The 12,339-nt window shown below is 39.0% G+C and overlaps 1 protein-coding gene across 3 annotated transcripts in view; it reads right to left on the bottom strand.

The window, feature by feature from the left end:
• Positions 1–202: 202 nt before the first annotated feature.
• The window catches only part of LOC117307012, a 12,945-nt gene continuing 808 nt past the window's right edge, over positions 203–12,339 (bottom strand). For 2 of the 3 annotated variants that reach the window (XM_033791657.1, XM_033791649.1), the window contains exons 2-9: positions 11,675–11,817; positions 11,120–11,208; positions 10,835–10,960; positions 10,583–10,647; positions 9,813–9,925; positions 8,500–8,694; positions 4,689–6,445; positions 203–3,331 (exon numbers count right to left, since the gene is read on the bottom strand). In XM_033791657.1, the coding sequence (XP_033647548.1) occupies positions 3,237–3,331; positions 4,689–6,445; positions 8,500–8,694; positions 9,813–9,925; positions 10,583–10,647; positions 10,835–10,960; positions 11,120–11,208; positions 11,675–11,775 (2,541 nt within the window). In that variant the 5' untranslated portion in view covers positions 11,776–11,817 and the 3' untranslated portion in view covers positions 203–3,236. The remainder of the gene's footprint in view (positions 3,332–4,688; positions 6,446–8,499; positions 8,695–9,812; positions 9,926–10,582; positions 10,648–10,834; positions 10,961–11,119; positions 11,209–11,674; positions 11,818–12,339) is intronic. The other variant, XM_033791641.1, reaches the window with a different exon arrangement.

The following is a 12,339-nucleotide window of genomic DNA, read 5'->3' as shown; positions in this document are numbered from 1 at the left end:
GGTTCCTCTTAGAACCAACACTTCTTCCAAGAACACATGGGTTAAGCTCGATTAATAATTGAATTCAAATGCATTTTGAATTTTGATCGTCACAAATAAGTTGACTTTTTTTTAGTTGATGTACATTTTCTATTTTTTCTGAACATACTCACAGATTGTGTCATTATTCACACTGATATAAAAAAAACCTGCCAAACTGTAATACATGTTATCCTTGTACAATAGTACGCTTTATTTACAAATCCTGATGGTGAACAATTGTTGCATTTACATGATGATACAAAAGAGTCTTCCAAAAAGGACTCATCAGTCCTCTCCAAAATATTGATTCATAAAAAGAAACTGCTTTGGTTCTTGATTGTAAATTTAGAAACAATGATCGTTTTTATAACTTGTGGTCAGAAACTTATCTATGACCATTTGCCTGGTAACCCACATCAGCTAAAACAAGATGTTTGTGTGATTTGGAAATGTTTGTGTTTTAACAGCCTTACAAAAACTGGCCCAGTTTAGTTTTCAAACAGTGCCTTGTAGAATTTCTAATAAAAAAGTTCATGATAAGTATAAGATAGAGCATCTTCGATGATGACTTGACAATTGGATTAAGCAGCAATGGCCATAGCTACAATCAAAGTAGTTGGTAACCTTGGAAAATTCTACAACAATTGAATGGGGCACCAAATGCAACAATCTAAACTTAATTGAATTTTGACTGGTACCCTTGTTTTTTGTGGTTACATGCTGAATGAAATTGGGCTGAGTTGGTAGACAGGTACCTTTTCAGATTCTATGAGTTATGGTAATGAAGGATAGGAATACAAGACAAAGTATACTTTGTTTCCTTTTGGGCGAGTATTAGGACTTGATTCAAGGAGTGGTTGGTCTAAATAACTGCATTGGATGTGCTCTATGGAGTCCCACCAAGAACCAGGTCAGTTCAAATGCAGAACACCCTCCTTTTTAATGTTAATGGGATAAACTAATTTATTGTATAGCAAGTTAAGGTTATATATATAAATGCTTAGTGACTATAAAAGCACTGCATATGTGGCACTTTCCAAGTCCAGTTGTAAATCATCCACAGACTATAAAAGTTTGGTGTGCATGTATAACCTCATTGGTCTAGGGTTTAAAACATCTATCTGTTCTCGGTAGAGCATGGATGGTTGTTGATTCAAGTTCCACACAAGGTATTGCACATGAGTCAGGGGGAAAATTTTGAAGTTTGCACTACCTTTAAGTTAACACCCATCTGTGTAGGGCAGAAACTAACAAGGTATTTTACTCCTATATCCTTAATACTGTATACATTTCAATTAATTTTCCGAGGTTAAACGTGATAATGTAGATTAAGGTTGCCCCATTACATTGATACATGTTGCCGTGTTATAATTACAATTTATAAAAAACCCATGACCAAACCATTTTGGCTTCTCAACGTAGATGCTTTATGATTGGCAGAAAACCACCATACAAAGCCATCACTACGAGGTCCCCTGCCTGCGTAGATGGCATCAGTCATCAAAGTATAAACGAGACACAACTTCAAATTTATGGTCTGATTTGCCCGGGGAAAACAAATACAACTACTTTAATAAACAATGTGCTGTGTTGTTGCTGAGTGGTCAAGCGCACTGGACTTAAACTCTGGTGTTTATGAGCAGCAGAGTGTGGGTTCGAGTCCTGGTCTTGACACTTCCTTGAGCAAGGGCCCATTACTGCAGCCTCCTTTGGATTGGATGTAAAGCCATACTTAGATCCTGTGTTGTGTAACTATAATTATGAATGAACCCAGTTCACTTGTCATTAAGTAAAAAGGTTCACCCCGATGTTTCCAGTATAATTGGCTTCATTGTGTCAAAGCACCTTGCTAACTATTCCATTTTAAAGTTTAATTACAATTTTGGGGATTAAATCAGCCACAAGTTTGATCTATATGTATAGTGTTAATGGTCAAATTTTCGACCAGTGTGTCTCACAAGTAAAGTAACTACCTGACGGACAATAAAAATAAATCAACAATTTAAACATCATTTCAATATTTAAATAAATAAAACGTATTTCCAACCCTTTGTAAAATTAATTCACATATAAATTCCTGAAATACAGAGTGTAAACTTCTGTAAAAAAAATGTATCCCACAAAAAATGAGTAATTATAAATGATACGTGTGTCTCATTTTTGAGGCACACACTTTCAGGGACTTGATCGTTCTGTGGTTATCAATTGCAGGAGCTTGTCCTGGGCCCAGTTTTATGGCTCTGCTTACTGCCAAATTCTGCACTAAGGTTCACTATTCTCCACTTACTGTGCGCCAGATTTCTGTGCTAGCTGTGTAAGCGAAGAATGCTTAGTAACGTGGAATACGCACGCACTAGCAAAAAATTCCAACCAACCAGTGAAATTACGCTTGATGGAAGCGCGGAATTCCCTGCTTCCAAAAGCGCTAATTTTTTGCTTAATACGGTAAGCAGAACCATGAAATTTTGCCCTGGTGTTGCAACAATACTAACAATACTGTGATCCGGTTCGAATTCAAACTACTGCACTCAAATCAATGCTTACATTGCACTAATGTGTCCTTGACGCAAAGCCTTCTGTAAATGTAATAGTTTATCAGAATGCGTAACTATGAACACTCCTGCAACAAGGGCTGGTTGACTTGTGTAGCTGCAGCAAGCCAAGGCATCATGCTGTTATCTTAATGCTGCTGCGTCATGCGTTGCTGACTGCCTGCCTTGTGTAGCTGCAGCAAGCCATGGCATCTTGCTGTCATCTTTTTTTCTTAACGCTGCTGTGTCATGCGTTGTTGACTGTGTCGCTGCAGCAAGCCATGGCATCTTGCTGTTATCGTAATGCTGCTGCGTCATGCGTTGCTGACTGCCTGCCTTGTGTAGCTGCAGCAAGCCATGGCATCTTGCTGTCATCTTTCTTTCTTAACGCTGCTGTGTCATGCGTTGTTGACTATGTCGCTGCAGCAAGCCATGGCATCTTGCTGTCATCTTTCTTTCTTAAGGCTGCTGTGTCATACGTTGTTGACTGTGTCGCTGCAGCAAGCCATGGCATCTTGCTGTCATCTTTCTTTCTTAACGCTGCTGTGCCATGCGTTGCTGACTGTGTCAATGCAGCAAGCCATGGCATCTTGCTGTCATCTTTCTTTTTTAAGGCTGCTGTGTCATGCGTTGTTGACTGTGTCGCTGCAGCAAGCCATGGCATCTTGCCGTCATCTTTCTTTTTTAACGCTGTTGTGTCATGCGTTGCTGCAATCGAGCCTTGGCTTGTTGTCGTTTTCTCTCAATCTCAGTCTGACTGCAAAGTTTGTGACTACTGCCTGAAACACAATAGAACAAAAACATTTATTTAACTGATTCTGTCCTTTGAATGCTTTCTGTGTCCCCATTTCAAATTGTCAAACCTGTGGACAATGACATGGTTATGCATGTACAATTAGGCGACTTGACAAGTTAAAATTAATCAATGATAACAACAAATCGCAGCATGTGAAGTAAGTTGTGATTAGCATTGATACAAAACAAATTTCTGATCTGTGGTCGATGAAGTGCAAGTAACTTTGGAACTGCTGGGGTGCTATGTTACCAACAGTCGGAAGTCGGTAGCTACAAGACCCTGGAGTATTTTGTCTGATTTATAGGCTGAACAAAGGGAAATGCAATATGGATTGAGTTTGTTAGGAGTATGAGTAATTTATCTGTACAGCAATGACAGTTAATTGTTGTCATATTCTCAGGAACTGACACTTTAAGATTATGGGATGTATTGGATTAAGGTTATCTTTCATGATCTATCTTGCTCGCTATCTTTGCATAATGCAGCATCCCAGACAAGATGGATTATCTTTTGACACAAAACTTTGTCCTGAGGATCTTTCTTGAGAGTTTCATTCTATTTGAAAGTTAAGATGTTTTGTACTGTGGGTTGTGACTACTAAATAATGATATGAGATAATCATTATGAAGTTATCGAGAGAGATGCTGCTTTTCTTTTAGTTGCAAATGCCATGTAAAAGAAATCAAATAAACCATCAGGGAGTTCAATTGAATTATATGTAAATCCACTTTGACAAGTCTAAATAGTATCGTTAGCAAAGGTGTAGAATTCAGGACCAGAACTTTCATGCGAGGGAATTGTAAGCATTCTGTATAATCACCGTTATTGTTGATTTTTTGACTGAAACAATTTGTTTTTATATAGTGTCATAGATATAAAATGTTTACATGGACAACATTTGAATTTGTCAATTCAGGACATTACCTTTACTTTGACCTTTTTATTGGAGTGGAAGGTGGTGTTAAAGTCTTGTACGGTAGTTGTTTGCAGTCACTACAGATAGAGCCCTACAAGCATTTTGGTACAAGTCGTTTCAAGCCGCTTTGGTCTCTTAAAGATTTGCAAAAACACTTTTGGCTCTGATCAATCATGGATTCAATAATAACATGTTAATTTGATGGCTATGTATCAAGTGATAAACCACAAGAGTTCTGGTCATTTGTGCACAGATTCGGCCAAATTAAGAATCTCAAAGGACATTGTTGATTATTATTGTTTTGATGAGAGAGCTTTCCATCAAACTATGTCTCAATTAACTTAAAGTTAGGAAATGGTTTAATTGAAATGCATGAACACATTGTAGTGACAGATTATCATTAATAGTGGAATTTAAAACCAACCTGTGGATGTAGATAATACTGCAGGCTTTGCATTTCTTGCTGATGATGAAGTTGTCTTTATCTGGATGGGTCTCATACTTTGAGCTGTCAGTGGTTTATAGCTTGTAGAATTTGTATTCACAGGTTTACTATAAGAAGAAGCTTGGTTGTCTGTGGCTGAAGATGGTTTAGTGACATTAAACACACTACTTGGCACTACAGGTTGAGTTGGGACACCAGACCCACTAGATTGGGGGAGCTGATGTGTAGTTTTAGGCACTCTTATAGGCTGGTGTCTGGTAATGTTGACTGGCTGTATGTTCTTCACCTGTACAGGACGCACTGTGTTTATTGAGCTTTGGAGTTGTTGATTTATGATTGATGTATTGGTGCAACATTTTGCCACTGATGCTGAGCTTGAACAGTGAGACACAGCTTGAGTTATGTCCTTTACTGGCTTTCTGAATTTATATGTGGTTGTAGATGATGACCCTACGCAAGAGTTTGTGGTTATTTTGGATGAGTTTTGAGTCTGCGACTTGGCTGTGGTGGTACCTGTTGACATGAAGGGCTTTGGGGAGATCCTTACAGCCTTGGCTGTGGTGGTCCTTGTTGACATGGTGGGGCTTGGGGAGACCCTGGTCCCTGTTGATGTGAAGGGATTGGTTATTTGTTCTGATGCTTTGGTGGTCTGAGGTGAATCTATCCCAACACACATTGACATCATCATCTCATCAGTCAAACTACTCTCAAATAGATCCTTGTTATCCCAGCCATCTTGAATAGAAGAAGAAGCATTCATGGAGCTTGGTACAGTGAGTTGATTATAGCTGATAGGATTGCTAGATGTACTGAAAGGTTTAAGTGAGTTATTGTTTGTACCCATAGTATTTACTGTTGGTCCGAGTTGGGGACAGCTGCTTGTGTGTGGTTTGGCTACGTTTGATTTGGCACTGTATCCATTAGGCTGCCTTGTACTATCTAGGTGAGCAGGAACACTATTATAAGTTTTATAACTTGGCGGGGCTTGGTATTGGTTCGATGGTACAATAGTACAGTTTGAAACTTGAGTCTCTTGAGCTAGTGGTGGTTTTACTGCGACAGGTTGCCTGAATGGAACCAGCTTCTTCCCTTGATTTGGACGTGTTTCTTTTACAGCATTCATTGCATTCAATCTTTGGCACTGCTGGTTTTGGTATGCAGCCGTACTTTTGTTGGTAATTGTAGGACGTGGGACAGTTCCAAGAAAGGTTTGGGATTTCTGCTCTCCGTCATTTTCAGTCCACATTTTGTTTGTCACATCGAAATTAACTGGTTGTCTAACAGAATTGGCAGAATGAGTTGCTGGATTGTTTCGGGACGGTTTCTTTTTGGACTCGTCATAATTTTGGCTTCTGGATGCTTCTACAGCCTCAGTTTGGGTCAATTGCTCAAGCAGAGCCTCATCTTCAAAATAGCTGTCATCATCCCACATGAGGTCAACATTAGAGGTCAATGACTGACCAATGACTGCAGAGCTTGTCCCTAACTGACTAATGACAGCAGAGCAAGGAACCAATGGTTGCTTACTGTCTGTCTGACCATCAGCAGAATGACTGGTAGGTTGTTGATTACTAACAAACTGTCTGCTTTTTATTTGATTACCAACAACTCCATTTGGGTCCGGTTGAAGATACTGGGGCTGATCTCCAAGTGTTAATTCTAATTGAGGGTGTTTCCCTTCTGGTTCTTGCCTAGCGTTGGTAGAGGATGAATCGTCATCTACAGTATCCGGTAATCTGAAATCATGGAACGCACAAACTTTAAAACAATGGGAGTTGATTTATACAACATACAAAAGTACTGTTTCATTAAGATGAAGAAGGAAGTCGTTACAGACCTTCATACCTCTTAAAACCTTATACAGTCGACTCCCGTTATAACGAGGTCCGCCGGACTGGCCCATTTTTCTCGTATTATCCGAATCTCGTCTTAAATGCAGCGCGCTAAATATAGATACATACGTCATCATTGTGCATGCACACAACACGTGTACTTCGAATACATGACATAATGGCCGCACGTGTGTACATAGATAATAATAAAAATAATAACACAGCATTTATAAAGGCGCGCTAAATCTGGTGAAAAACCATTCAAAGGCGCCGGTCAAGATGGAAAGAGGGAAAATTCTCAAGTGTTGGGGAAAGCAAGTGTGAACAGGTGTGTCTTAAGTTGATGCTGAAAGATGGAGATGTCATGGATTTTCCTGAGGTTTTCAGGGAGTGAATTCCAGAGCCTGGGTGCTGTAATGGAAAACCCCCTGTCCCCGTAGCTGGCTAGACGAGAACGGGGAACAAGGAGCATGTTGCTTGTGAATCTAAGACCCGGTCTTGTAGTACGGGGAGTCAACATGTTTTGAATATAGAGTGGGGCTGAACCTTGGAGTGCCTTGAAAGTGAGAATGATTATTTTGAATGGCAGAGCTGCAATTGACAATACTACTGTGTGCATAGAGTAGTATGTGCGATGTACTGCACAAACAAGCACAATGCGGGGATTATAAAACTGTTTTAACTAAGTTGGTAAAGTTTTAAATTCAATTTTAAAATCAATTTACATTTTACAAGATTGATAAATAGTGTAAGATTTTAACTTGCGTTCATGTTTTGGGAAGTTTCTCTTACAAAACTTTGGTCGCCGGCAGTTTATTGCCAATGCAATAAATAGTCTTGGTTTTCATTGGTAACCACCTGTTTAACGCTGGATGGTTCATTGCTGCTGCGAGATACCGGGGAAATCTTACTGCTGCAATGCATATTGCACACGCTGTGAAAATTTTCACTCAATAAAATAAAAGCTGGATTTTCATTGGTAACCACTAGTGTAATAATAGAAGGTTCATTGCTAACGCGAGATACCAGGGAAGATCGTGCTATTCTGTGCATGTGTGTGCATGTGCAATACACTCGTCGCAGCAACAAAAAATAGAATCTTGATTTGCATTGGTAAACACTGTGTCATGTTAGATGGTTCATTGCCAATGTGGGATACCAGGTAAAATCTTGCTTTTGCATTCAATAATATTGATCACGCAACTAGTTTTGATTGTAAGTTGCAGGTGTTTTTTTCCTTCTGAAAATTTATAACGCGCTTATAAACTCAGTGGATAAGTATCTTTTCTTAAGATTTCTCCAATGTTTGAACCATGCAAACCTCCTAATCCCACCATTGTCCGGAGTTTGGAATTAACAACCTTGCTTGCTGACTCGTGACTCCCGATTTCGGATTCGTGTTGCTAGCGGTAGCGTCCACTTAACACCTCTATTGTATGTCTTAAAAGCCACAATTATCGACTTTACCAGCTGTACAGGTATTTCCTTTGTTGGTTTTTGAATTGTTCTCGTTATAGAAGGGTTTTAAACAATGTTTTGCTCGTAATGGGTCTCCCAAATTACCTCGTTATAACCGTGTTCTCGCTACTACCGTGCTCGTATAATCAGTATTTTAATGCATTGAAAAACGCATGGGGCCGTTCGGGACCGGCAAAAAACCTTGTATCAACCGGAACCTTGTAACATGCGAGCTCGTAATAACGGGAGTCGACTGTAGTCTCGATTGTATTCAAATATTTTGGGAACCACTTTGCTTTAATACATGAAGGAAACAAACTCGCTAACTTTAAAAGGGTCCCAATGTTAGAAGACTTGCACAATCTATGGGCAGACACTCAACAGCCTGACAGTGGCACCACTGCACCATATTTGAATAATCCGTTAAGGATTGTGCATGTAGTAATGATATAGCCAAATTACACAACTGTTTATAGTTTAGATTTATTGATGAAACTTACTCTTTCATTCTGCTGTGTCTTGGTGGTGTAATGAAACCAGTTACTGGTTCCTGATTCAGCACAGTATTAGGACTTGAAGTTGTTTCATGTTTTGATGCCATATCAATAGCATTAGCAATCTTTTGTAATTCATCTTGGATCAGAGATAATCGACTGCCTTTCTTCTTTCTGTGTGTTGCTTTCTTGGATGTACAGCTGAGGAGGATATTAAAAAATAAGTGCGTATTAATCAAATGAGATTTGGGGAATTAAATATTCTACCGTAAATACAAATGTGTGTCACACTTTCTCTTCCAAGTTGATATTTATTTTGTCTTAACCTTACACCCATACATGTGTGATAAGCACTGTTTACTTTGTGCCCCCTCCACCTCCATTGGTCAATCCTTCATGAAACCCAAACTCCACAGGCTGCTACTCCTAGCGTTGGATTGGAACCCCTGACCTCCAATGTGCAGGCCTGGTGGCGAGAGGCTAGTACTAGTAATGGATATCGATAAGTTGATATTTGAATTTATGATTTAATAACAATGATATAAATCATCATATATTTGGTTTGCGGTAACACTATGTGTGTATCTACTTGCTAAGTAGAATTTGTTCTTAAAGAACTGTTTTTCTTTGTTCTGCTACCACGGAGTAGATTGTTCAGGTGTTCAAGAGACTTCTCAGTTCTGAAAAGAACTGTCCTGCTTTTTAACTATTACCTGGGCGGATGGTATAGAAAATAGGCTGGGACTACTACTTTAGCTTATAGGATCGTAATTAACTGTACTACCGCGGAGTCAGTTCTTAAATTAGTGTCAATGTTTCGACTAGCTTGCTCTAGTCATCTTCAGGAGACTGACGATGACTAGAGCAAGCTAGTTGAAATGTGAGACCAATTTAAGAACTCAAATTTCAAATCCTATAGATAAAAATCATCATACCTAGTACCTAAAATAATCATACCTAAGTACAGTAAGATAATGCATTTTGTAACGCATGTTAAAGAACCCAGTGCACTTATCGAAAAGAGAGGGGGTTTGCCCCGGTGTTCCTGGCTGTGGCTGCTAAATGCGCAATCGCACATTGTAAACCATTATAAAGTGCTACATAAATTGGGTCTGTCTCAGAATTCATATCTTTCCATAACTGGTCTTTCTGTATTAATATATATAGTAAGTGCCTTGAGTACCTTGTTGGTAGATACCTGCACTATATCAAGACTTTGATGTTATTATTATTTTTTAAACCTCTTCAAATCCTTGAACTCAAAGGAGTTAATGGTCCCAGGTTTCCAAGGTGCTAGAATGACTAGACTTAGTTATTACCTTTCTTCCCCAAATGGCTTCTCTGATCCTCCAGCTGAGTTGAGTTCATGTTGATGAAGAGGACTACGATGCGTCCATAGTCCAAGAAGAGGAAAATGGGCTGGAGAAGTCTCCTGAAAAAATGGACATCAAGTAATGAAAACTGTGTATAAATATGCCAAGCTTAAATGGACTGGAGAAGTCTCCTGAAAAAATGAACCTCAAGTAATGAAAACTGTGTATAAATATGCGAAGCTTAAAGGCACTAAACTTCACTTTATAAATTGTTTGGTTTCTACACCGCTCTTGTCTTAAAGACACTGGACACTGTTGGTAATTGTCAAAGACCCGTCTTCTCATTAGGTGTATAGCAACATATGCATAAAATAGCAAACCTGTGAAAATTTGAGCTCAATTGGTCGTCGAAGTTGCGAGATAATAATGAAAGAAAAATCACCCTGGTCACACAAAGTTGTGTGCGTTTAGATGGTTGATTTCGAGACCTCAAATTCTAAATCCGAGGTCTCGAAATCAAATTCGTGGAAAATTACTTCTTTCTCGAAAACTAGCATTACTTCAGAGGGAGACGTTTCTCACAATGTTTTATACCATCAACCTCTCCCCATTACTCGTCACCAAGTAAGGTTTTATGCCAATAATTATTTTGAGTAATTACCAATAGTGTCCACTGCCTTTAAACTTTGCAGATAAGCAGAGTTCAGATATTTCAAGAAAAATTTAGAAGAAAAAAGTTTTGATCTGTTGATTCAGCAACTTGTGTTGAAACTTACTGCTTGGTTGTTAACACACTTAATCATCTCGGATATCTCTCCCGCTTTGCTTCGTCCATTTCGACCTGTGTGAAAATGAAAGACAGTTCTCTTCAGAACAAACTCCACTGTACCTGATAGGTAGTTATACACAAGGTGTTACCGCAAACCAAATAAATATTAAAGCTCTGATCATTACAATTTATTGTCATTTTAATCACTTCTTAGAGTCATAATGATCATCTTCTTCATGTATCTTCACATCCTTCTTACCACTTCTTTTGATGAGATGAGCTGTTGGTGAATTAGCATCCCAGATAATCTCTGTCTCAGAATCACTACGGGATGTATTGAGTCTCTTCCTGGAGGACCGGGGGGTGCTACATATTGGTGATCGCCCTGGGAAAATAAATAATGGTTGACAATACTGGTTAAAATACTCATTCAAGTCATGGAGACCTCGTGTCCCCCCCAAACCCCTCATAGAAATCTCAGGCCAAACTTGGTTTATAGTTTTGATGTAAGAGTTTTGATGTAAGGGTGGAGTTTTATCTTTACCTGTTGTTAGTAGTTTAGAGCCATTTCCTGGGCTTGTATAAGAACTGGATACATCGTTGTTTGATGCGTCTTGTCTGGAAGATCTCAACCTAGAAATATAAGAAGGAACAATTGCAACTGCTTTATAAACTGTATTACTCTTGTAGAGTAGTTGTTAACATGAAGAAATGAAGAAATGGGAAGTGTAGGTATTTAGGTCAAGATGTTCCGTCCCCAACTTGATAATCGTCCCAACTATAGCTGGGACTGGGACGATTATTAAGTTGGGGCGGAACAAAGATAAATTGAACATATGAATGCACTGTACTCACATAGATTGGTTCTGATAAACCTGGAGTGCGTTTTGGCGACCCCAATCAAAGCCCAACCAACTCAACAAGTCGGTTATCGGTTGATCTGAACAGCATCGTCACCGCGCTCAACCGAACTCAACCGAACTCGCGAAAACGCTCAACCGATGACCAATGTTTCTGGTTGGGGTCCCCAAAACGCACTCTAGATTGTACTGCATTGCACACAACTGTGCAAAGCCCTAAGGATGTTGTAAGAACTTACCGTGAAGAAACTCTCAATTTCTTAGTTAGGCCGAGCTGATGATCAGTTCTTGAGAGTCCAGTAATTCTACCATCTTGCTTCTCTCTTTGTCTCTTACTCATGTCTTTAATGTGAAGCCTATGGACTATAGCAGGAAGACTATGCTGTTGGCAAAGTGGATAGAAATTATAGATTTGTTAGGAAAACTTTCCGCATGGCACCACCACTTTTTCATTTGATATGCTAATGAATAATATAGTTTCAAATTTACCTCTTAAACTGAGATATCTTTTTTTGTAAAAACGAGTGAAAAAGTGGTGACACCATACCGCTGAAAAATTATCCATTTGTTGGTTAGGGGGAAAAGTTTCCGTATGGCGCCACCACTTTTTCATTCGATATGAAATAATATAGTATCTAATTTACCTCAATGAGATATCCCTTTTTGTAAAAATGAGTGAAAAGGTGGTGGCGCCATACGGAAAGTTATCCCAAACTTAACTTGGCACAACACTTTGATTGACATCATGACTCCTTGTTGAGTCCAAAACCCACAATGGTAAATTAAAAAAATTTACCGAAATTAAAGCATCACTTCACAGGACACATGCAGCAAAGAAATTGGCAATTAGTTAATCAGATCTGTACAGAGAGGGACTAATCTAAAAAGTAACGACTTGATTCCC

Source organism: Asterias rubens, chromosome 1 (genome assembly GCF_902459465.1).
Source record: "Asterias rubens chromosome 1, eAstRub1.3, whole genome shotgun sequence".
Lineage (NCBI taxonomy): Eukaryota > Metazoa > Echinodermata > Asteroidea > Forcipulatida > Asteriidae > Asterias > Asterias rubens.
This window is presented reverse-complemented; position numbering and strand designations above follow the sequence as displayed.